Raw genomic sequence first — 26,741 nt, 5'->3', positions numbered from 1 at the left:
GATACAAAGCAAAAGTCCTTTGGAAGACAAATCTATCTGAAAACAGAATGCACTGAAATTTTGTGGTTTTACTGCACTAGTTTACTCACTGGTTTACCAGACTCTAACACTGATTTAGCAACAAAAGAAAACTCAAATAAACTCTAAACATGCTCTCCTGCTCAAATATGTGAGCACAATAAACACCACAAAAACATCAACTCAACGCTGCGACAAGTACTGACAAAAACTGAGTCAGGTTCTTAGACTTGTTCCTGCTCCACTGCTATGCAGCCTAAATGGGCCAAGAAGCAGCCATGTCTTGGTCAACTTACTGATTGCCATAATGTCATTCACTGTCAGGATTCCCAACATTAGTAATTTCAACAGATACCAAACTTATGAGGTGCTATAGAGACTCTTATGGCGAGACCTCTAATCCAGAAATTTAAACTACAGCAGGATCTACAACTATTGTAGGTATTGTTGTGTTCAACTTTTTCCCCTTATCCTGGGCTTTGAACACTCTTTCCCTCCAAAGGATGACATTTGACAACTCTTAATTCTTTGTACAAAGTTGTTACATGACTACAGCTGCTACTGTGGTTTACATAACACTTCATGCTTTTCTGACCCACAGTAAGTCACATTGACATTATCTCCCCTCACAATGAGTTTTGCAGTTTCTTATTTCTGTGGTCTTTTGTATTTTCTCTTCTTCTCGCTGAAAAGTCACATGCTCTTGGCACAGAGTTGTTTGTTACAATACTTTCGGAGAGGTTCATTTTGTGATTACCATGCTAAATATGATCATTTTGTAACATATCACAGTCCCCCTTGCTTTTTTGGGGGGGTTGTTTTGGTTTTTTTTTTTCTGAAGCTAAAACTGTTATTTTCAGGTGTTATTTTTCTTTATGCCTGAACACCATTCATGTTCTCACCATAAAACTCACCTGTATGCAGAGAGCTTTGGGCATAGTACCACAAAAATATCAAAATAAGTGGCTTTTAATTTACCACAAAATCTCCAGTGAGCAATATCCTCTTCCATTTTAGTGATTAAATCTGAGGTTTTTCTTCTACTTCCCACTAATAGCATGTAAATTGTTCTTTACTATGAGCAATTGGAACAGTGATTGCCATTCAAGATTGGACTCCAATAATGATAATTACTGTATACCCTCAGTGAGTAGTAATTTAGTTAGTCAGGCCTAAAACTGATAATTACTAATTTCAGATATTTTGTTTAGTTGTTTGTTCTAACAGTGTGTCTACTACTATATTTAATACATTGTTCACAGTAACAAAGTTCAATAAGAATTCAATTCTTCCTTCCCTTGGGAATTTTTGTTTGTTTTCTAAAATTGGTTTCTATTGTCTGAATGTGAAATTTCTAACTGTGTAATAGCTTCGTTTCCAGGAAATTGGATGTTTATTTAGCCATGGAATCAAAACCACAGAGACAATTCTGTGTACTACATAATATCACAGAGAAGTATTAGTTACTATTAGCATTTCAGAGAAAGGTATTATTGTGAGTTACGACAAAATGATTGCTGAGCTTAGAAATTTTAGCATCACTCTCAGATCTACTTTTTGGTTTTTTACTTTTTTTGTTTAATCTTCAGCATTTTAAGGGGATGCTTCACAGGTACCAACTTTTTATTGATTGCATGGAACCATAGGCTATGTAAAATACATGCAAACCATGGCTATGGTTTCAGTTAGACAATTTCTGTAGCCACTCAATTAAACAAGCAACCCTTGGTCCCTCTCCTTACTGAAGAAGGCAGCTCAGCACTTCCAGAAACAAAGGCAGTACTTCATGAGCATGAACATCCTACTCTTTATTTACATGGTAATTAAATAAACATGATGTGCACCCATACACCTTCCATGAAGAAAATCTGAAAATGAAGCTACCAGACCAGGAAACATCCTGGGTGGAGGCTGTAATTTTCAGCACAAACTTCAGCACAAACCTCATGTTGTCCTCGCAACATGAGCAATGGACAGAAACTGCTTGGATCATGAGGAGGAAAAAAGTTTTGAAACAAGCCTCCCAAATCTAGTTGGATGTGAGTTTTCTTGACAGCTAAAATTATTAGCATTTACACAGGCCCAGACTGACTCTACAATTAACCATCCATGCTGGGCAAGGGCCATTTAAGCTTGGCTGCCACTGCATTTTGAATAAACACCATTTGAAACTTAGCTAAGCTGACAGCACTCAATTACATTACATTGCATTATGTCATAAAATCTTTCACCCAGTAAGACTGACCAAACTGTAGAAAGTTCAATATTCTTAAAGAAATGTCTAACAATTTGCTTTATTTTGGCTATTGGTTGTGATGCTCATTTTTGCAGATCTTCCAATTTATTTTCTGGTATATTTTATGATTTCTTTTTGTTCCTGATGCAGACAAACTACAGAGAAAAATGACAGTAAAGTACTGGAACAACAGCAAAAAAAAGCCCAAATATTTTTTTTCTTTTTATTATTTGTCATAACACTGAGATTTTATTAACCTGCAAAAGAAAAAAAAATCACATATTTTAGAATTGCATCTAGAATTTTTTTAATTTTTAAGAAATTAGTTCCTAGAGGATAAAAGCAGATTTCAGGGAAAGAATATGCATGGTATAAAAGTGGTTTGAAAGACACTTGGCTATTTTTTATTTGGGTGGCACTTCCAGTACATAATACCATGTAAAAAGGTTCATTAAGAAGTAACTTTCTTGAGATGAATTTTGGTTTTATCCGGTATACATTCTGGAATATAAAGTCAAGACCTTTCAGAGAAAGGAAAAAGCAATAAAAGAGAAACTGAGGGAAAGAAACCTTGAGTTTCTGTATTAATGAGTTAATACAGAAAAAAGGTATACAATGAAGTAATTAGACAGAAGTGGGGGAAGGTGTGATTCCCCCCAAAAATGGAAAAAATAAGTAAATTTCAAAATGGAAGAAAGACAGTACAAAGGGAACCTTTTTTGTGGCTGTCTTTATTGCTCCATAATTTTACTCTGACAAGTAGAAGAGAATTGGAATTTAGCCAGGAGAAGAAAAATGAGCAATTGATGTTCATTATTGAGAACCTTTGGTTCTTGTCCACTTTCAATACTTTCTTCCCATGACAACATGCTCAGTCTATTATTATTAATATTATTAAAATTCCATTCAACATGTATTCAATTTAACTTCATGGCCAGTAAAAATTTTTATCACTTAACAGCTCTTTGGAAATCACTAATGTCAAACTTTCTATCCCCAGAAATTGGAAGACTGATATCGTGTTACCTGCTGCGCAGATTCAGCTTTGGAGAATGAATTTTAAACCCTTCAAAACTCCACTGTTCTAGAAGGGGTTTTCCACTCTTACAGCAGACAAAGTGGTGGGGCCCTTCCTGATCATTGGCTGCATGGGCTGGGTAGATGAGGCCAGACATGGGGACATCACTTAGAGGGAACCAGCACAGGCTGTGAGACTCTCATTTAGTACATTATACTGGTTATCTCAAAATCTAAGGTAGCAAAAGTGAAGACTCCTATGGATTCTCTGGAGACAACAGCCAGACACATTTCAGCTTGACTGAGTTGCCAGTTTAAAACTCTCCATGGCCTGTTTCAATAAGACATCTAAGTGGTAGATGTCTGGCTTTTGGTTTTCTGAGCTGCAGCTCCTGTGCTCATTCTGGGTGTCTTGAGAGTCTCTGGTACCTTCGGATGGTGTGCAGAGTGAACTTTCCTCATTCCAGGACCTGAAAATATCTTTTCTGTGGTCTTTCTGTACTCACACATAGTATGCTCTACCATACTCGTGGCAACCAGAACTACTTGTAGTTTTCAAAATACAGACTATAAGCCTGCCATAAGGTATTTCCACTGTAAAAGAAAAATTACCTTTTTTCCTCATTATCACTGTATAATAGACTCATGGTTTTACCTCATGCAGAGCTATGTGTAACAGAATACTGCAGCATCATTTTTCCCACAGGGTAATAGAGATTTGGTCAAGAATATTGCCTTACAAAAACACCCTTCTTATTCAAATGTGTTCCTTTATTATTAAGCAAATTGATAATAGACTGTGTAAATTTGTTCTCCTGAAAACCAGAAACATTTTTATATCCAACACTGTCTATCAGCAACTAATTACATGTTAGTTTTTAAAATACAGTAAATGAAAAACTTTCTAATAAAAATGTTACAAGACTGGAATGCAATAAGCAGCTATTTCTCCCTTACAGAAAAATAGCCCAACTGAAGTCTATAACACCATGGTCTTAAGAGAATTAAGGTTTTTTCCTAGGGTATTTTTTTTCCTCAGTTTGATCTGTAAGGGACTTTATTTATTCAGCAAATTTTAATATTGAATTTCAGTTTAGTATGCTGAGATTATTTTAGAGACACATATATTTATGCAAACATTCTTGCACATATATTAATAGGGAAAAAAATCCTACCCAAAAGCTCTTTTCAGGATTTTTTTTAATGTTATAAAGGCAGCGTCCAATTTTAATTACAAAATTACTCCAAAGATGTCTGCTATGTTCCATCATTTTCTCTCCCCATCAATACCTCCGAGGTATTGGATATCAGGGAAGATTTCTATTAGTTTGATTTGTTTTCCATGCCCTGTTTATCTTTATAGAGTAGCAGATAGACAAACATAAAAAATATTCATTATGCCTTCCATTCTGCTTTTTAAAATGAAATAATGAATGTGTTATATTAAATGGTTTGGGTAATTACAGTTTTTATATAATGTTTACTTATTTTCTATTTTAATACTATTTTATCTTCATCAGAATGCCTCTTAATATAACTAAATATCCGTTCTCTTTTATGAACACTTCCTCAAACATTAGATTTCAGAAGTAGTTTAGCACTCTGAAATTTATTACTTTGAGAAAAATTTAAGCAGCTAAGCCCCAAATTTCAGTTGTGACAATCTGTACCTATTCTTGTCTTCTGATCAGAAAACAGTGCTAATTTATGTCATGTCTAGATGGCACTGAAACTCACAGAGCCTGCTCAGAGTTTGGCTCACACAGAAATGCACAGTTGTGGTCTGCAATAAACACAAACTAGCCAACAGCAGTTCACCTCAAAAACATCTCCCCCTTCCCCCGCCTTCCCTCCATTACTCACTATTTTGTTTTCCCTTTTATTTTAACATTATTTGCTGATTGGAGTACTTAGCCAGGCTACCGGAAAAATAGCATCAAATTGCTTTTTAGGCCAACGGTGTACAGCTCTTTACCTACTCTTTCCAAGAAGGAAAGAGCTGTTTTGGCAAGGACTTTTCATCCTTTGTCTGGAGGATGCCCAAGGTAGGGATTAGTCACAGCATCTGTTGTTTTTGTGCAAATAGTGGCTGATTTATAGAACTCCATTTTGACTGTTTTTCAGAAAAATTAAAGTCTTATAGTAGATAACATAACCCAGGTCTGCTCCCTTCACAGAGCAGTACCATCCCAGATACCAACTATACAGAAAATACAACTTCTGCTTGTATTTCAGGATGTCTTCAATGAAAAGCTCTTGGCTCAAAATGCATCATACAATTCTTCTTGTCCCAGAGCATACATTAGTTTCAGGGTATTAGTTAATTTCTAATCTAATCTGATAAATAGAAGAAGGTGGCTGATTTAGCTCTCCATTAAGAGCAAGATGTGCCCTGTCACCTCATCTGGGGTTTGCAGCAGCTCTTAATTGGGAGACTGGAATCTTGATGAGAAATGGATTCCCACACTTAACAGCACCTGGGAAGATGGCAAAGTTTAATCTGAGCCTTGATCAGGAATTTCATCTACTTATTGCAGTATTAGTAGCTTCGAGCACTTCTTTAGCAAATAAGTGTTTTACTGTGGCCACCAACCATTAAACTCACATAAAGGATGAGTGGCAGCATGGTGAGAACCAGCTGTGTTAGTATGATTCTAATGCAAGTGACATTGACCTGGGAGAGGAGCCCGTGCACGTGGCACAGTTCCCTGCCTGAACTCTATGAAGATGCAGACAGGATTTACCAGTTCTTCTCATTCCAGTCAGGGTTAAACAGGACATAGACTGAGATAAATCAGCCAATGCAGTGGAAGGCATATGAAAAACCAGAACTTTTCAGGATGAAAGAGTAAGAGGTCTGGAGGACTCGCACACCTAACGGGATTCTGCAGCCACCGAGCAAAATAATTTCTGCATTGGATTTTGAAGTTACATCAAATGAATGCAGGCACCAGCTTCCCACATGAGGCATTTTGGCCTCTCTGGGGATGATGCGGGAGCTTTCCAAGCTGTGGGCACAGGACTCCTCCATGAAGAGCTCCATTCATGCTCTGCTGTGGCAAGCACCCTGCATAAGATGCAGTGCTGGGCTGCACATTGGCACAGCACGTGCACAGCCAGGCACAATCTGCATCAGCTCTGCTCTCTGTGTTGTCTGTAGGCTGTCCCTCATGCTCCCACCCCAAGTTATAATCCAATAAAAGAATCCTCGTCATAAACCAATAAAAGAATTATAAGTACACGCAGAAATAACAATGCTTCTTGATATTTCCTACTGACTAACATAAGTACACTCCCCAGTTCCTGCCAAGCACATAGGCTACTGGAGATCTCATTCTGGGCCCCTTTGCCCATCCTCTGCATGGGATAGGGAACCAAAGCACCAAGTGGAGAGATCTGGGCTTGTTTCAGGAGCCCAGACACCTAGGAGGTGCTGCAATGTCACATGCTGGCACATTACTTCTATTTTAATATTTACAAGGAAAGAGGGAAGCCTTCATTGAAGACCTAAGCAACTGGCAATGGATAAAGAAACTTGGCCCTTTTAGCCAGAATAAGAAAAAAAAAGAAATTTAAAAGACCTCTGATAATTTAAATAAATTTTAGAGAATCATTTGAAGACATCTGTTTTACTATTCCACTTTAATGATGGGTGTGTGAACTCTAAAGAGAATTTAAAACTTTCCCTACTGTTTTTAATTATTGGATATTGTACAGCATTGCTTTTCAAGCCAAGGGCAACAGAAAGCCTCAGGAATATGTCAGTGCTTACCAGGAGCTGATTCATGTTTGTTTCTGAAGAAGGAAAAGGGACACCAACTGCAAGTGAGTATTATGGTAAAGCTGACTGAAGCTGGTTTTGCTTCATATTATAAAACACTGGGAGAATGTGTACAGATAATTACTACATCTCAACAAAGGAATAGCAAATTCTTAAAGTGCATTAATTTCATCATTTATGACCATTGAAGCAGATGTTTTCATTAGTTTTTCTCAGAGAGATGTAAAAACTATTATAAATGTCATAGCTGTAGCAAAGGCAGTACATCAGTAGCATACAGAAAATGTGATCACTACCAACCTGAATGATTCCTCCTAGAAATGAAACTGCTGCTGAAACTCCAATCCTCTGCATTTCAAATTCTGACAAACCCAAAATTCCTGAATTATTGTTTGCAGTGAAATTAGTTCTGACTGAAGGAACAAGACGCTCAACTGCATTGGCAGATATTAAGGAAGTTAAAGCAAAAGTTCCTGTAAAAAAAGCCACCAATCATTATTAATCACCAATAATTGTATATCTGTCTGTACTCATCACTCATGGTCTCTTTTTCAAAATGGCCATTATAAGTAAAAGTGCCATTTTTTACATTCCTGTCATCATAAGAATAATTTTAAGGTAGTTTTTCTATGTAATACACATTTCTTCCCATAAAATACCATTTATACAGGCAAATTAAATGTAATTTTTTTAGCACATTTGTTAAGACAGGTTTACAAAAGAGATTCAAATACAACAATTTACAATGACTTCAAGTTATCAGAAATGCTTTTAACTCACCTTGGATGTGATCAAGCAGCTATTTGTCAAGCAGCTTGAGAATCCCAAGTGTTCACCATTCAAATTTCTAGGGCAATTAATTCACACTATATATACAGTACCTAGCCCATGAAATAGTACCTAGCACTCTAATAAATGGAGGCAAACTATGAAAAAAACATTTATTTGCTGACAGAGGTAAAGCACATTTAATGACACAAAGATAGATGCATGACAATTCAACATTAAAAGACACAAACATGCAGAGCTATTAGACCATAAGAATATCTTGCTATGTCAGAGCAATGGCCCATCTTGCCCAGTACTCAGCCTCCAGCTGTGATAGTCAGATGTGTTACCTGGGGAAAGCACACAAGCCTGGCCATTTTCTGTGGGCCGTTGCCCTTATTGTCAGCATCCAGAGCTGTTGTGTTAGAGAAGTACTTCCTTAGCTGGCTTTTTTGATTTTGTTTGTGGACTAGCATTTGTGAATTTGACAAAAGTTTGTCTGAACCTGCCTCTAATTTCTCCTTGCACAGTGTCCTCTGAGAGCAGGTTGCAGAACTTCAGCATCTGCTGTATTGTTTTCTTTAATCTAGACTTTAAAAGTATTTTAAAATAATTTCTCTCTGAACTTGCCTTTTTTCTACTGCTGCAGGACCTGGTGTACACAGTCCTGCCCTCACCTTGGCCTTCACAGAGTAAAGCTCACAGCATGAATTCCTCAGGAACCCACCAGGGATACCACCACTGAAAAATGACCATGAGGTCCAGCCTTTTGCTTCATATCTTTCAACCTGCTAATAATTAATAAAAGGACTTTTCTTCTATCACAAGGACAACTTAGTTTCTTTAGTAACCTTTGGTGTGGAACCTTATCAGTAGTTGTTTGACCATTATGTTATCTCATATTCAAAGTATATCCCTTCTCCATGCACTTGTTGACATTCATACAGTAGTCTAGATGGTAGTGAGGTAGGATTTTCCTTTATGGAAGTCACATTAACTCCTCTCCAACAAGTTCTGATTATACATAGCTTTTTTGGCCCCATTGCTGGAAGCGTTTGAGGCCAGGCTGGATGGGGCTCTGAGCAACTTGACCTAGTGGAAGGTGTCCCTGACCACGGCAGAGGGGCTGAAACTAGAAGACCTTTAAGGTTCTTTCCAAACCTGGCCATTCTATGTTTGTAAGATGTTTGCATAAAATTAAATTTGAAAACATGAAATTCTGACATGAAATTCTATCTTAAATCAGAGACGTATATGTGTTGTTTACGGCAGATAAAACTGTCTCAGAGGATGGCTCAAAATCAGTTATGTTAACAAAACTCAAGAAAAGTTGTACGTGTTTATTGCTCAGGTGAGAAGACTCTTCAAGTAGATCAGCCTTTTCAAAGAAGAGGCATTTCAAGTGGAGAAAAGTTAACTGAGCAGGGCCATTGATGGATTTTCCATTTCTTACTAACATGACTGCCTTCACTAACAAAGAACACTTTTACAGCTTGTGTACATATGGAGAGCATCACACATCTTGCAGAAAATTCTGGTAAGTGAAGAGGTTTTCTCTAATGTCCACAAGGAATTATGGAGCAGTTGAGGCAGGCAGTATGGCTCCTCTACACTCAGCTACACACCACGATGCCTTAACTGAGGCTGAGGGAACAAGTGCATGAGACCTTCCTTCTGAAAAATTCAACAATGTATGTCATGCAAATTTATTAATTTTAAAAAATACATATGTGCAAGAAAACTCTTTTGTTACTTTTTTTTTTTTTTTGATTGAGATTAAATTTCAAAATAGAATTATGAATGGAAAGAGTTTCCACACCGAGGACCATGCAGAAATCTGCAGACATGAACCTGTGGAACTCAGCAAGGCATTCTCTGAACACTATTCCCTCCCATGGATAAAACATCAGACTTAACAGCATACCAGATGCTTACCTATCTTTCCTACATATGATGGGTTCTTGTCTTACTAATAATCATATACCAACAAATTTCTGAATATACACTTCTAATCTTTTTTGTTTTTGTTTTTGTTTTGAAACAGCTTTTTTATATAAGCTGAAGTTTTAATCTATCTCTATTGAAGAGTAAGATTTATTTTCCAGATTCTAAATTTTCACCTTTTCTTGGAAGGCTTCCTTTTTAACATGAGTTGAATACAATCATTACAACATTACAGCATTGGGACACTAACACATATACAGATCTTTTTTGGACATCAAAAGGCTCAAATACTCTCTGTACATCTATAGAAAGCAAACTTTCAACTTTCCTTTTTCTCTAAGAAAATTTATAGCTGTTCAGAATTGCATTTTTTTTTTGTAATGTACCTGAATATTTTTGATCAAAAAGGGTGCTCGAAATGTGTTGCTAACTTCTTAGTAGAACGTGCATACACTTGTGCAATCAGACTCTGCATAGTTCATTCTGAGTGCGATTACCCAGAACCATCGTTTGTCCTTTCAGGAGATTTTCTCCTCATCAAGGAAGGGATACCTCCTCCCTGCTTAAATCTTCTGGCAGCCACAAGGGCTGCTTCCCTTTACCCAGCCATGCTGTCTGCTGCTGCACCTTTCTCACCCTTCTTTCAAACTTCAGGGGCCATTGAGTGCCCACTTCTACACAGCAAAAGATTTGTGGTTCAATCTAATGAGTATTATTTCCAGCTGCCCTCTATAATCAGATTTATTTGGGCTCAGAAATAGAGCATTCATCAACCTATTAGGAGCACAAAGCCATTCAGTTCTTCAGCTGCTGAGGCTCTGCTGAGGGTAAACAAGTAACTCATAACTACCAGCAGATTAGCCAGGCAGAATCTTTCCCTATCTACCCAACTACTCTACAAGAGGGTAAGAGTCCTTATTGGGAGAATCTCTGCCTTTAATACAATAGCAGGTAATGGGCTCAGAAAGCAGTTTTTGGTTTTCTTTTCCTGAGAAATGCAGGATTTGCGTTTTAGACAGGTGAGAAGTAATTTGTGTTTTCTATGGTTTAAGAGGCAGTCAAACCTTTTTCATTTCCATTTACATACATCTTGTTGGCAGAGCCCTGTGTTAAACTCTTAGCCTGAAGCAGATTTCTAAAGCAAAGTTAAAATACAAAAAGCTCTTACAAAATTACATTTACAAAGGAAGTGTCAGTGTAATATTAAATTATAATGGCAGGAGTAACTCCAAGATATTCTTAATGAGGCTCTTTAAAGTGCTTGAACTGACAAAAAACAGTTGTAAAGAGAAGCACAAAACATCTTATTTCTGTTTAATCATAGGTAATTTTCCTTCCGTTGACCTTTAAACAAGAATAAATTTCAGTATCTGGTTCTTTATTTTTGAAAACTACTTCAGCACACAGACACTTACCTGTTGCAACGTGACGTCCCATTCCAAATATGGCATAAATAATGGCAGGGAAAAAAGATCCATATAAACCAAAAACTGGGTGGACTGAAGACAGAACAGCAAAGGCTAGTCCTGTAGAAAATTAAAGAGAATTACTTCAAAGGTACAAAGGTAAAACTGTTCTGTTTGCTTTGTTGTTTTTTATTTTTATGAGGCAATGTCTACAATTTTATTAAGAGCAGGAAAAAACTCACCTCCCTTTATTAAAACTTGGAGTGTAAGTGAACTACTGTACAATAAGGATCAGAAATAACTGTGGAAGGTTTTTGATTTCATCATCAAAATCCACATATCCTACCATGTTTCCAAGTTGTCTCCATTAATGGTTCCAAGCCTCCTTTAATAGCCAGCCCTCACAGGACGAGGCAGCAATGTTTCATCCCCACCCTCACAAATGTGGGTTTGAGACTGCCAGGCGGTCTCCAGGCAGTGGGATGGTTATTATTTACAAATATTTCAAAACCTGTAATTTTGGTTTGGTTGGAGCCCCTTCAGTCTGCGTTCTCCTAATTTCTTAAACAAAAAATATTCTAGAGTTCATCATTTTTTAGGTGCCTGGGTCTTATAAGCCTTTACATATTAACATTTCTTTCATCATGTAAGGCTGTCAGTTCAGAAACAGATAGCATTTGACTTTCATGTTGAGATGGAGAATGAACAGAATTTGTTCAGGTTTAACTTTATAGACTTACTGAATACCTTCATTGCTTAGCTATAGAGGACAGCATCCATCCTTTTCTTAGAAAGTCTTGGACAGGAACTCATATTTCAGTAGAAACATTCCTGCAAAGCAGCATATTTGATTGCTTTTCAACTCAAGATACAGCAAGTCAGACTGCACTGGCTTCTTGCAAGTCATCAGAAGGAGACTCCCCAGACCTGCTTCAGATCAGCAGGCTCCACATACGGCCATCTCACAGCTCTTACTTCTGGACACTAACAGCAGGAGAACTCGGCTTGCACAGTTGCTCCATAAATTTTGGTGAATACCTCACCATGCAGTCTGGAAGGACTGGCCTGTGTAACACGCAAGGTGTCTTTCTGAAGCCCATCTTCCACCTGAGTGTACTCACCAGCCTAGGGCAGAGGTGTGTGCACTGGGAGAATGACCACGTGTGGTCTGTGACACAGGAGATTCCGATCTGTGGAATGGAGTTGCCTTCAGTGTACGTGTGAAACCCCAAAGAAAACTAAACCTGTAGGATTCATTGTTTTCAACAAGCCTTCCTAACTGCTCCAGAAAGCATTATTCACCTGAAATGTTGGTGTTATGGAACTTTGGAGAGTGCCAAAGAATGTCTTTGCTTATGGGTTTTCAGTCAATTCTGAACATTTTTTATTCAAAATCTCCTTCTTACATTTTCATTTGAGTCTGTAACAAAGTGCACATTGTGGGGGAGAGGCAAGAAAATACAGAAGTGTCAAGTTCTCTGTGAAGAAGTTCATCCGTTCGTAGAAAAAGCTCACAGTGAAGATTTTGCTGAGGTGAATCCTACATGGATCATTTTCATCCACATTGTGCTCAGCAAAGTAGCACCATCAGTTATGACTTGGAGAAGAGATATTTAAAAATGTGTTTAGTTTTAAACTTCTTTTAAATAGAAATGGACTTGGTTGCTCTTCAGCCTTATAATGAGTGCATCTGCTGATAGTCACTTCTGCATTTTTCTTTTAGCAGAGCGTTATCATAAGCCAGAAAGCTCTTTGAAATTGGAGTGCAACGTCCATGTTCACATGATCAATAGAAGTAAAAGAAGATTCTGAACCAAGAGCAACACAGAAGGGTGTGCCTGAGGAGAATAAAAACAGCACAGGAGAGAACTACATGACCCAATCCAGATAAAATTATACATGGAGGAGGAGGGGAAATAGAGAATAGGAGAAAGAAATTTTTAAAGCTTGTGTAACACTGGAAAGCTCTTCCATTATAACCATTTTGAACATGAACAAAACCAAACAGAAGGAGAAAATTTGGAATTAATTTTCTAGTTGAATACTACTCGCACACATATTCCAGCCTTGCAACAAAGCATTATGCTAGGCTAATTATTTGACTCTCCAAAAAGTGAATGAATCAGAAAAATCAATATAATTTCAGTTTTAACTTAATTATAACAACATAATTGAAATGAAGTGACCTGTCTGTGTGGACAAGCATAATGGAAATACACAAGCTTCAATACTGAATGTTGAGCCAGATATATACTTTAGAAGGTTTTTGGGAAGAGGCTGGTAATACTGGTTGTGGTTGTAAATCCAGATTACCTGCTGCTGATAAATATCACTTGTTTACAAGCAGATAACTTGATCTTAAATTTTGCCCTTGTTTTCCTCCATTTCATGCCTAGACCTTTCACATTCTTTTGTATTAAGTTTCTAGAAGCAGTGTGTCATTCTTTTTCATAGTGAGGTCGTGACAATCAGGCCAGAGCTAAAACTACTTGAGCCCTGGCTCTGTTTGTTAAGTTTTTACTCCCATTACTGAAGCATGTGTAGCACTTTCTGAAGTGTGTAAGAACAGAGAGGCAGTATAAAATAGAATCACTAAAGACTTCAGGTTTTCTTATTAGGCATAAAATGTTCTAAAGGTTCAAATACTTTTCAAGATGTAATCAGTAGTATATTTAAGTTTATTTCATTAATTTTCATATTAAACTTCACTGCAATGCATTCTGTTTGCTCAAGAACTTTCCTGTCAAAAGACAGGAAACATTATTTTCTTTTTTTTTTTTTCATTCCATAGAGTAATACTTAAAGAAAATAGATCATAAAGTAAGGATCTCACATAATCTTCACTGGTAATATGGAGAAGCCCCCATGGCAGTGACATTAAGGTTTTCATATAAGAATATAAATACCATGAAAAGAAATGCAAACAAATATTGAACAGTAAGTTCAGATACAGAACATTAATATTGTTTGTTTTAACTACCTCCTTATCATAAGATAACATTGTGGGACACTTTCACTGAAAACCATGACCTGTGACTAGCACCAGGTGCTTAACAGTCCTCTGGCACATCAGGCTGAAAAGCAAGAGATGTTTAACACTCAGTGTCAATGCAGGTAACTGCAAAACAACAAACTTGATACGAAGAGAAACAAGGCCATCTCCTACCGCAGGAGAAAGGTCTCAGTTTGAGTTGGAAGTTTCTGCTAATTAGATTAGTGCCAAAACTACAGCAATAAAAAAATATTTTCCATTGGAAGAGCTATGAATCACCAGAGTATAGTCAACTAGTTAACAGTTCTCTGTATCTGGAAATATGCTCATGATACAAACATCTGTTCTGAGGAAAACTCTACCATGTCTTTTGGAAATACTAGGTGCAAACCAGAAATTAAACTAAGAAGCAGGAAAATATTAAGCCTATAATTAATTTGAGGAGTAACAACATTAGTATCATTTAATATTTACTGTAAAAAGCTATATATATATTTTAAGTTTTTCTGATAGAGTGTATATTCAAATAACTGTCTGTAATTGTAACCTTTTACTCTTAAGTCTGACTACACGAAGATGGTCAGACCCCAGGTTTATGGAACCCTAAATTACACTAATTCATCTTATCCCACTCAAAAATGCTATCTGCAGTTGTGGGCACTCTCTAATGCTTCAGAAAAATATAATTTCTCCATTTCTTCTCCATCTTCTCACAAAGCTCTATGATGTAGTAAGAAGGGTATTTTCTGAGGATGCCCTAAAATGTAGAACTGACACATGTTTAATTAATCTCCTATCAATACTTCCTGGAGAACTAACAAATCAGACAACCAATGACACATATCCCAGGCTTTATTTTCTAGCTCTAACTCTAGATAGCCAACTTCTATTGAATATAAAAAAATAAAAATAAAAATTTAAAAAAAAAAAAACAAGAATTTTTTTTCCACCACAGGAAAATATTAATATTATATTTCATAACAGTTTTTCTACACAAACCTCCTAGTTCTGGAGGGTTCTTTGACAATGGCTTTATAACTTTATAAAAGCAATAAAAATAAAAATTTAAAAAAAAAAAAACAAGAATTTTTTTTCCACCACAGGAAAATATTAATATTATATTTCATAACAGTTTTTCTACACAAACCTCCTAGTTCTGGAGGGTTCTTTGACAATGGCTTTGTAAAAGGTCTTAACACAAAATGATCTTTTGGTAATAATATCATTAACCTCCAAAAACTGGGCAGCTCAGTATCAGTTCTCTCAATGCACTGCACATTTGCTGGGGCTGCACAACTTGATTGTACCTTCTGTGTCACTTATTTAGTGACAAAGTACCAAGAGCTTAAAATCATTCCTTGGTTCTGTCATTCAAAGCCTGAGACAAATGAAGAATGTAAAGACAAAATAGAAGGACAGTCCCGTGATTGTACCTTCTGTGTCACTTATTTAGTGACAAAGTACCAAGAGCTTAAAATCATTCCTTGGTTCTTCTGTCATTCAAAGCCTGAGAAAAAATTAAGATTTTAAAGACAAAATGGAAGGACAGTCCCTCAAAAATTAACCATAAATCTTTCAGAGACCACAATGCTTATTTGGCAACACTCCTCTTTTTTGAAGGATCCTTCAGTGCAGGTCCTTCCCATGCAGCTGTCTCCTTCAGCCTGGTGAGAGAGGCAGGATGTTTCAAAATGAAACAGCTGTGTTAGCCATAGCACCTGAATTCACAGCATTTCACAGATTCTGAAGCTCTCCCAATGTATCATCTGACAACCACATCACAGGTAGATTTGAGAAAACACTGCTATTCTGCCACTTTACAGATCTCCATGTACTGACATTTGTATCTTAATGTTCAAAAGGAAAATATGCAAGATTATGGTGGAAGAAATAAGTGCACGGCATGATTTCAGTGTTCAAGACAGCTTGAACAATGATCAGACACACAAAACAGAACACGAAAAAGTTTCTAGTGTTTTCCTTTCTTTTAATAGAACACCTCAAAAAAAGCTATCATTCTTGACAGACAATCTGAGATGAAACGTTAAGACCCTTTTAGGATAAATTTGACACAAAATCTGAACACCACAAAGATTTTATAAACTGTTTCGCAGTGAGTTCTATGAGCTATTATCTACTAGCCAGCCATAATACATGAAGAATTTGGTCACATCCAGAAACAAAGAAGGATTTTGAAAGAGGATTATAGGTAAACATCTCTGTGTTTCAGTAAGAATAAACAGAGCCTTCAGAAGTTTCTGGCAGCCAGGTAATCTGAAAAACATCAACGCTGTGGAGAAAAAAAAAACCTGTCATGAGTGATTACAGACTAAACAAAGAAGGATTTTGAAAGAGGATTATAGGTAAACATCTCTGTATTTCAGTAAGAATAAACAGAGAATGAAGCCTTCAGAAGTTTCTGGCAGGCAGGTAATCTTCCGAAAAGCATCAATGCTGTGGAGAAAAAAAAAATCTGTCGTGAGTGATTACAGACCTTAATCCAGATGAACTGGACTTGCTGAAATCCAGGAAAAGGGCATCCATTTTGGCAAATCAGTGGCCAAGGATCTGAACACCAGCAGTTTTCTATCTGGAAGATTATGTATGGTGTCATTTCTTCCTTCAAGGATCAAAGTTTCCTGGGTTGCTCAGTCTCTGTCCATGGTGCTCAGGCACCCCAAAGCACAGCTCATCTGGGCATGCAGCGTATGCACACCAGAGTGCACCTGGACAGGAGGCCCCAAGGGAGTCAGAGGTCATCCAGAAGCTGAATTCACATTTTAGCAGTCAGTTAGACAGGTCTGCATTAGCACATGTGTAACTTGGAGGAATTTTTATAGACATTAGAAAGAAAATATTGCATGCACAGCAGCCTAAGTGCCGTGCTGCTCCACTGGAGAGCTGTAAAGTGTGAAACGCTGTCCCACATTTTCTCACTAACATGTTAAATTTCATATTCTGCTTACATCATTATTTTTTGCATGAGAGAACTATAACAGAGTTCAACTGGACACTCTTCCAGAAATCATGGATTCTCCAATACATTGGAGAGGGTTTTTCTGGCTGTAGGACTTTTTCTGGCTCTGTTTCCAAATGTGCCTATTCTATTTCATCTACACACGTTATTTGTAAACCAGATGTATATTTACAAGGCAGCTTTACCCCTTAATAAAATTATTAGCTCCAGTTAGTCAGCTTAGAGTATATTTATGTCTACATTTATGATCAGAGCCCCAGCAACTATCACCCTTGAGAAGACACAGCTGGAGTTCCTCTATGAAAACCTAAGAAAAAAAATTATATAAGTTCTTGGCATTATGCCTTCCAAAACACTGGGCACCAGTTCTGGAATGCAGGAAGGCAGTATAGTTAATTTTTTTTAATGTCAGGGTCTCCAGCCAGTGTTAAGGAATTAGTTGTTCAGCAATAAATCCAGCTCCAGATTAAATTAAGTTTAATTAAAACATACAAACCACACCAAGACTCAGTGAGTTATTATTGGGCTTGAAGAATGAAAAAGAAAAGAAGTTGGCAGAAATAACAATACTGATTTAATCAGATGCCATCTACATATTTAACTTTTAGAGGAAATATGTCTCAAGGGCCCTCCACCCTCCAAAAAAACAGCCCACCAAAATCCTCTTGAGCCAAAGCATTTCTTGTTCATGATAGGTCACAGGAAAGGCAGTAAATGTATAATACTGTATATAAATTCTACATTAAGCATATCCCTGTACTAGCTGCCTACAAAAAAATATTTTTTTTTTAAACTACAAACACTGACGTCATTGCAATCTGGTAAGTTTGCAAGTCCAGATCTTACACCCTCGTGCTTCCAGTGGGCAGCTATTGAGTACATGCAATGTAATATACAGAAAAATATTTATTTGAAAAGAAACAGAAAAATGTTTATGGTTCCACAAACTTAGCAAGCAAAGACTGAATCAGAAATAGAGTGACAGTGTTTTCATCTGAAACTCCCACATATTTCTCTTAACTTTTTCATATATATACAGAAGTTCCCAACTTTGCTTTTTTTTTTCTTTTTTTTTTTTTTAGCAACAGCTCCAAAGACAGCATAAAATTGAAGGGGAGCATAAAATTGTGAAGACCTTCCCTTGTGGTCTGCTCCCCCTTATGACAGCCAAACACAATTGCTTGTCATTTAGCACATCCATGATTGGAATTATGTGATAAGGAGATCCATCTTCTGAACCCAATAATTAAATATAATATTTTTAGAACTACTTCCAATTTTTGATCTAAACAGATTCAAGTTACTTTATTTTCATTTCTCAACTCTCTGCAACTCTTTTAATTTGAATGTCTTTCCTGATAAAGAAAAAACTTTCTCATGTTTTAATTAACCTGTCTGAGCCATTTTTCTCTCAAATATAATCTCTGCTTTTCTACTCCTTCTCCTAGCCTTTTCTTCTACTGACATCATCTTCTATGAACAGAGGCAACCAAAATGACACACTATATTTGTGATAATGGATCAACAGACAGCACTGCCAGTGGTCATCAGTTTCTTTGCACCTCCCAATTCATGCAGCAGCCTTTTTTTTTTAATAAGCTAATTATTTTCCAACACACCATTAAAACTACCTCTAACTGAGACCAGCAGCAGATTTGTCTTTAGAATCCATACATAAATCTGAAGTAAAACCCACCATCTGTCCTTGAGCCTTGCTTCAGAATTGCATAGCTGACTCCATCGCTCTGGTATCCTTTATTGCTCTACATGGATTTGTATTTTCATTATTATTATTATTATTATTACTAAAGAGAAATAAAACACTATGGGTTGCATCTGGTCCAGTGCCTCATCTGCAGTACAGACTTGTAACTGGGGTACAACACTATACTCACTATCAATCATAGAATATCATTCCAAATGTGACAGAATCATCTAGGGTAGGTGTTACCAGATCCACAATGACACTTACCTTGTTTTTCAGAATCCTGAGATGGCAATTACCTATCTCAGCCTTCAACCTGGATGTGTTTCATTTTCTCTGTTTGATATCAGTTATATATCCATGTGCTTGACCATTTCCCTCACGGAAAAGTCATCATCCTTCAGGAAACTGAGTCAAAGTTCTAATTTTGCACTGAGGCTTCCATTCACACCAAATGCTTCAGTAGAAAGTACCATGTCTTTATTTTGCATTTATTTTTTTAAAGGCTGTAAAAGCACTTGTAAGTTTGGGGTTTTTGGAGGGATTTAACTCAGTTGCAGTGTTAGACATGCATATCAGTAGCAAACTACTGAAACCTGAGTTCTTTGCACCATAAATGCTCAGTGTAGTATTGCATAAGTAATTTCTCTGTTTCAAGCAAAAGCATTTTTCTGTGTCTAGTTTCCCTACCCATAAACTTTTCTATTACTGGTCAGTGTAAGGAGCTCTAAATTGTTAAAATTAAAAGTGCAGGGTATAAGTATTATCATCACCCAGAAAATTACAAAAAAAAGAGAAATATTTAAGTCGTATATTTGTGTAAGCAGGAGACTGTCTGGTCATTAATAGCTTGAAGATGAAGTTTATAATTATCAAAACTTCAAGAGAGATCTTGGAAGAAGCCTGAGAGAAGGGTTGACATTGTCTGAAGTTAGGTACCTACATTAGGAATTTACATCCAGAAAGAGTAAAACAACTTCAGCTGTTATGCAGAGCACTTAATTTTACAGCATTTCATGACCAAACTGCTTCAGACACATTTGTGTCCCCTACCTGTATAGAGAACATAAATAAGTTACATACACTAAAATATATATTCAAAAAATAAAATATTCAAGCAGACTAACTTGGGTAATAATTCCTCTGGCAATGGACTCGTCTGCATGACAGAGGATCTCTTTTATAAACTTTTTCAGACAAATTTGGCTTTATTTCTGTTGCATTCAGGGACATTCAGGGAAGCTGATGGGTCATGGTACTAGCTACATGGTTTCTATATGCCAGCCTTTGTGAGCAATGTGCACAATTCTGCCCAGGGAAAAACAAGCAGCAAAACAAGCAAAAAACAAACCTCAAACCCCACATTCTATGTAGCAAAATACTGAGGTATGACTACCAACAAATATCCACTGCAAAATTTAAATCCTGAGGCAAAAAGTTGTTTGTTTGAAAAGACAAGACTGCATGAGAAGGATAGCAAAGTGGATTAATAGTAGATGGATCAAGAGCTTGGTAATGAATAAATAATGTCAGGAAAGATCACCTATGAAAGGTCTTGAAAGTAAAGATGAATCATTTGCTTGGTGCAATAAAAGTTACCACTGTGAAAACAAGCTAAGCAGATGCATTCTGAAGAGATAAGATGGGACTGTAGCACATGTTCAGAAGGCTACAGAAAAAACATGATGACAGTTTAATGAGATTTAGCTACATGGAAAGACTGCATCATAATGCATCTTAATTTTATCATGTAAGGAAACCAAGAAAAATTCAGACCCAGGCTGATCAAAGTATTTTTTCTTACATGAGTATGGGGTGACCATGTCACACAAAAAACCTATAAATAATTCTATTGTGACAGGTCAGTGGATGAATTACAGAACAGAAAACAGTAAGACCTGCCTTTAACCATAAACTGTTAAACATAAACTGTTTATTTTTTTATTACCCACAATGACATGGATATAATGGTTGAGACACCTAAACTTTGATGTCTGCCTCATCAGTGTCTACACCTGAGCCCATCCCTGTTACACTCAGAGGAAATCTTATTAACATAATTAATTAATCAGTCTTAACAAAGCAGATGGTTAGATTTAGTCAGGTGAATCACGCCTGTGGTGGGCTGATTCCAGCCAGCAGTTTACCCAGCCAGCCACTCACTCCTCCTCAAAGGATGCAAGAGAGAATCAGAAAAGCACAAGTGGGAAAACTTTTCAGTCAAGATGGACAACTTAATAAGTGAATGAAAGAAAAGAAAAAAAGTGATGTAAATGCAGTCATTCACCACCTCTCACAAGCATAGAATCGGATGCAAGAGAGAATCAGAAAAGCACAAGTGGGAAAACTTTTCAGTCAAGACAGACAATTTAATAAGTGAATGAAAGAAAAGAAAAAAGGATGCAAATACAGTCATTCACCACCTCTCACAAGCACAGAATCACAGAATAAACTAAGTTGGGAGGGATCTATAAAGATCATCGAGCCCAACTCCTGGTCCTGCTCAGGACAACCCAAGAGTCACACCATGTGCCTGAGAGCATTGTCCAAATGTTTCTTGAACTCCGTCAGGTTTGGTGCTGTGACCAGTTCCCTGGGGAGCCTGTTCCAGTGCCCAGACACCCTCTGGGTGAAGAACCTTTTCCTGATATCCAACCTAAACCCCTCCTGACTCAGTTTCCTCAAGTCCTGTCGCTGGTCACCAGAGAGAATAGATCAGTGCCTGCCTTTTTACCGCCTCTCATGAGAGTTGATGTTTTCCCTCAGTCTCCTCCAGGCTGAACAAACTATGTGACCTCTGCTGCTCCTCATTTGGCTTTCCTTTAGGGCCCTTCATCATCCTTGTTACCCTCCTTAGGATGCTCTCTAACAACTTAGTGTTCATTAACTCTGATCAATTAAGTCTTCATTGACCAGTGAAACAACTTAGTGTTCATTAACTCTGATCAACTAGAACACAGAAGCAGCTTGCTGAGAACTACTTACCTGCACAGCAGACCCTTTGTTTTATTAGCATGATTTCAATTTGGAAAGGAAAAAGAAGGCAGTTATGAGACATCTTCATAGAATGACTGTTGATGGGGTATTAATAAGTTTTAAAGGGAAAGGGAAGAGGGCAATGAATGCTAATCCAACAAGAAATTTAGAGATTTATTTTGTTAATTTAGAGACATTTTGCTCTAGTCTATCAACAACAGAGTTTTGAGAAGTTTTTTGAGACAAATTATTTCATGATTACCAAAACATAAAAGCTCAAATTTCTTAACTTCCTATTACAGTATATAGCAAACTTCAAGCCTGCCTCATGATGTTCATTTTAGATTCAAAGATTATTTTTTCAACCTTATGTATCAAAGTAAGAATAAGGATTCTATGTCAGCATTATTAAATTACACTTGGAACTAATATTAAATAGCTGGAACTGATGAAGCCTGATTTCTTTTACTGGTTTTGACTTCTGGCTGACTGACTTCGCAGTCTGAGACTGTGCAAGTCCAGCTGGACCTTTGTGCCAATTGGTGTATTTGAAAAGCTTTTTTTCATTAAAATTTTAGAAACATACTGTGCAAGTCCAGCTGGACCTTTGTGCCAATTGGTGTATTTGAAAAGGTTGTTTGTTTGTTTTCTTTTCTTTTTTTTTTATTAGAACTTGTAGGATCTTTTTCCTATGTGATATTTTCATTAAAATTTTAGAAACATCATTATCTTTGACATTTCTTTCTCCATATTCTGTACAAGTAGATAAAGGAATCTAAAACTAGGAAATACATACAAAGAAAACACAAGTATTGTCTCAATAGATAAAGAAAGAAGAATTTTGGGACTCCTGAATTTATATTTATTTATTATTTTCAGCAGGCAATGAAACAACTATAGAATATTTTCAGAATGACTACTTGGTTTCAGCAATGACTCTTTCATCACAAATGCCCAGCAGCACATTATGATAATTCCAAGCCTTTACTTTCCATCTTGCTACACCCCTCAGTCTCCTCTTCCCCAGCCCAGTTTTGTTGCTTTCACTATGACACAGTAAGGACTGTGACTTTCTTCTTCATTACAATACAAAGAGAAATCAGTTAAATCTAATATTTAGATTACAAGTGAGAATACAAACACATGACACCAGATCAGAGCAGTTGCCAACCTGAATAGTCTGAATATGACCAATATCAGATGAGTAAGAAATCCCACAGAAGGAAATAGTGAAAAACACAGCTCATTTAGAAGGCCTTTCTTAACTATTCTCAAGCTACTGGGCTGCTTTCTACCCTGGAGTTTGCAGCTTTCATCACTCTGAAAACTGTTGCTTATGAATACAACTGTACATTTTTCCAAATACTTCCATTACTCAGGTTTATTTCCTTATACTCTGATTTGTTAAAACCCGTTGCTGAGGTTGACACTGTGCTCAACATGTAAATTATCACCAATTACCCTTTTTTCTACTATTATTGGAATTTCTGCCTTGCATTGCATTACAAAATTTCTTGGTTTATCTTGTGGGTGGAAGAAAACAGTCACAATAAGACCTCCCAAAATTTGGGGTTTTTTGCTTTGTGCTACATAACAAATGGAACTTCTTTTCATCCATAAGTCTTCCAGTGAAAATATTAGGATAGTTCTGATAACTGGAATGCTTACAACACTAGAGAAAGAGCTTATATTTGCATTTAAATTAAAGCACCACAAACATAATGAAATGCTTTTGTCTCCAACTCTCTTCCTATTTCATCCCCTAAAATCATTCCAAAATCTTGAGAAGCAGCAAGCAGAGAAAGAAAAAAAAACCAAAAAAACAGATCAGGAGTTTCAAAGTATTTCTTTTTAGATAGCATAAAATAAGGATAAAATTGTTTCTAGAGTACTTATAAAGACTCCGGAAAATACAAGCCTGTATTTTCTGTGTTCACTGTATCTTCATAGATTTATCTGTTACAGTCAACAACTTCTTGGTACAAGAGTCAAACATTAAAGTCCTGGCTAAAACTACCAGAACTGCAGAAATGCTCTTTGCTTAATATAGTATTTTTTTTTAATTTCAACATACTGTTGTTAGCAGCATTTTAATTACAATTGTTGTATACACACATACCAGGGAAATTAGATACTTGCAGAGTTACAGTATTAAGGCTCCTTAAGTTAAATCATGCCAATGCAGATGTTCTTAATTACTTTAAAAGCACAAATACTTATACAAATCAGTTGTTTCAAGTTCCAGCATAATTCAATTAAAGGAGTGTTTAACAACAGGAATGATACTTAAGCACACTTAATGTGGAAGGCTGTTAGGAAACAATAGATGTCATTCACATGAAGGAAGGAGTTAAAGTCCATCTGAGTCCAAGAAGCTGTGATTTGTCTGAGCCAAATATAAGAGATTGTCATAAGAAGGTGACACTATCAAAGACACATCAAAAACTGACAAAAGCATTTATTTCCTTGTAGCAATCACTTTGCTAAGCAAGATGACTGGAACTTAAAGTTTCTGCAGGTCATTGTGCAGGGTTGGGAAGCTTCTCCTTTTTCCTGCCTTTGTTTTCTTCCTTTATTTTTTTTTTTTTTTTAGCTGTAAAATGGAGTCTAGCTCCACCCCTACTTTGTATTGCTGCTTGAAAAGAGGTGTGGTAGGTAATGCAATACAGCATTAAATCAGCACACAAGCTATGGATGCCACAGATCCTCTCCCTGGATAATGTCTCTGGCAGGAACACTCTTTAGGCACAGAAAGTTGTGAACTCTTCCTGCTGTGTTTTGGAATTTTACATGTAATAGTATCATGCATGTGTTTATTCCAGAACAGCATATTTCATAGTGCAATTATCATTGAGTTAGATTTTGTTTTCCATGTGAAATAGAGAAAAAGGTGGTCATTTAATTGATAAAACATTGTATATAACCATATCCTGTATGAATAGAGTTACTGCTCTCTCACCTTCCATATTAAATGTTTGAAAATTTGTCAAAGGATAAATAGTAAAGTTCTACAGAAATTAGCCACAATATCACAATGCATTTCTATCCACATTTGCACATCCACCCTATGAATGAGTTAAGACTATATCTTTTTCCTTGTATTGTTTAGATTCAATCAACATCAGATATGACCAGACAAACTTAAAATATTAACTTAAAATGAGTTAACTGTACCTTGAGTCACCTGTTGGATGGCTAGCATCATCCCAGAAACAGTATCAGGAGCCAAATTTTCCTTCCAGTTGTAGACAGGCACCCATTTCAAGATAGGCAGCCTTCTCATACACCAGGCTTTGATATCTTCAAAGCGAACAGCCTGGATCTTCCTCCAGACTGTACTTCTTTTCCTTTTTGCCCTTGTCATCATTCCTACCCCACAAAAGCAGTGCCTCTGTCAGGAGAGTGCACAGTTGAGGAATCACCCCGATCTCTGTCAGTGTCCAGTTTTCTTCTGAGATTTTTCAGTTCCAAACTACAAAGAAAAAAAAAATGAACAGAAGCACTTAGATTTCTGCAGCTGTTCTGTAGCTATACTCAACGAAAACACTTATTAAGTGCTTCAATCACATAAACAACTATATTAAATGCAAGAACTGTCTACAGCAAAGATCACATTTTCTGCTGTTTGCAAAAATTTGGTCTAGTCTCACGTTAGTTTGTGATTCTTTCCAGTAACTTCCCGCTTTATATCCCTGTAATGCTTGTGCTTTTGGCCTCATTCCAGTGGCAAAATGAGGTATTACTGGGTGTGTGTGTGTGATATAGGCTGGGCTATGCTAATCTGAGCAAGAAGTGCCCAGCAGAGCAGGCATCTCCCTGCCAAGACCGGGAGAGCAGCCTGTCTCTCCTGGGGGAGCTTTTCTGGCCACAGGAGGAAGGCATTAAGACCTCAGTAAAGCTCGTGCTAGAAGACTTGTCTTACTCCATCAGCATTTTGTCTTCTAAATGACACAAAAGGCTTATTTATGTAGCAAATGCAGAACATCAGGTAGCAATAAGTCCTACCAGAAACATACACAGAATCTCTCTGTAGGCTGAAACCTCAAACTCCAGAGTAACAAGCTCCAAGTGCAGTGAGGGACTGCGAGGTATCAGCTTCACATGGGCAGTGCCAAAAATTCTTGTAAGAATCATTCTTGTTCAAAGCTAGTCCTTTCTGCTCTTGGCTGTCCATTCAATAAAGGCTCTCCCAGCACAGACAGTTCAGTTCACTTAGTAACATTTGTTCTTGTAATAACATCATGCACCTTGTGTACGATACAAAGTGCCCAGACACAAGTGATAAGGGCATAGAAGAGCTTTAAATGTTCAGGCATTTAAATGCCTTGACTGATATGGAGCAAGGACACAGTAAGCTTTCCTCTAAGTTTTCTGTAGTTCAGTTCATTCTACAGAGTGACACTCAGTTGATGTCCAGAACTGTGCCCCATAGCATTGCAAAGATAAAAAGAAAAAAGGAAGAGAAAGAAAGAATTTCTTAGCATAAAACAGACCCTTACTTATAACTATTCCTGGCATATTTATTCTTTGCCCTGCCCACCCATTAACAACATACACTTTTTAAAGATAGGTAATCTTACTTCTGTTCATTAGAATAAACCTCTGAGCATCAATTCTTTCTTGTTTTCTTTGGGTTTTTTTTAACTTGAAAGTGCAGTTCAAGGATTTCATAACTGAGGCATTTATGTCTGCCAAGTGTTCGCAACACAAATTTTTTCCTTCTTTCAATAGTCAGAAGTGGACAGGAATCCTCACAACTACAGTGAGAGCTAGTCAGCAGTCAGGTGCTGCTTAGTTTTGATGAAATGTTCAGTACCTCTAACTATAACAACCATGAAATAAAAATCAAAATACATTTCTACACATAAATATGCATGTGCATATTGATATGACAATGTTTGAAAAAGTCTGTAATTGAGAT

At 36.9% G+C, this 26,741-nt stretch overlaps 1 protein-coding gene across 1 annotated transcript in view; it reads right to left on the bottom strand.

Annotated features, from left to right (window-relative positions):
* Window positions 1–25,532, bottom strand: part of SLC26A7 (solute carrier family 26 member 7) — a 68,401-nt gene extending 42,869 nt beyond the window's left edge. Inside the window, exons 1-4 of the mRNA XM_039706370.1 lie at window positions 25,471–25,532; window positions 24,995–25,292; window positions 11,180–11,290; window positions 7,353–7,525 (exon numbers count right to left, since the gene is read on the bottom strand). Of these exons, the coding sequence (XP_039562304.1) occupies window positions 7,353–7,525; window positions 11,180–11,290; window positions 24,995–25,187 (477 nt within the window). The 5' untranslated portion in view covers window positions 25,188–25,292; window positions 25,471–25,532. The remainder of the gene's footprint in view (window positions 1–7,352; window positions 7,526–11,179; window positions 11,291–24,994; window positions 25,293–25,470) is intronic.
* Between the last annotated feature and the right edge of the window lie 1,209 nt (window positions 25,533–26,741).

The sequence above is a fragment of the Passer montanus genome, unplaced genomic scaffold, assembly GCF_014805655.1.
Source record: "Passer montanus isolate IOZ18808 unplaced genomic scaffold, ASM1480565v1 scaffold19, whole genome shotgun sequence".
NCBI classification, from domain to species: Eukaryota; Metazoa; Chordata; class Aves; order Passeriformes; family Passeridae; genus Passer; species Passer montanus.
Note: the sequence above shows the minus strand (reverse complement) of the source record. Positions and strands in the feature narration are given on the sequence as shown.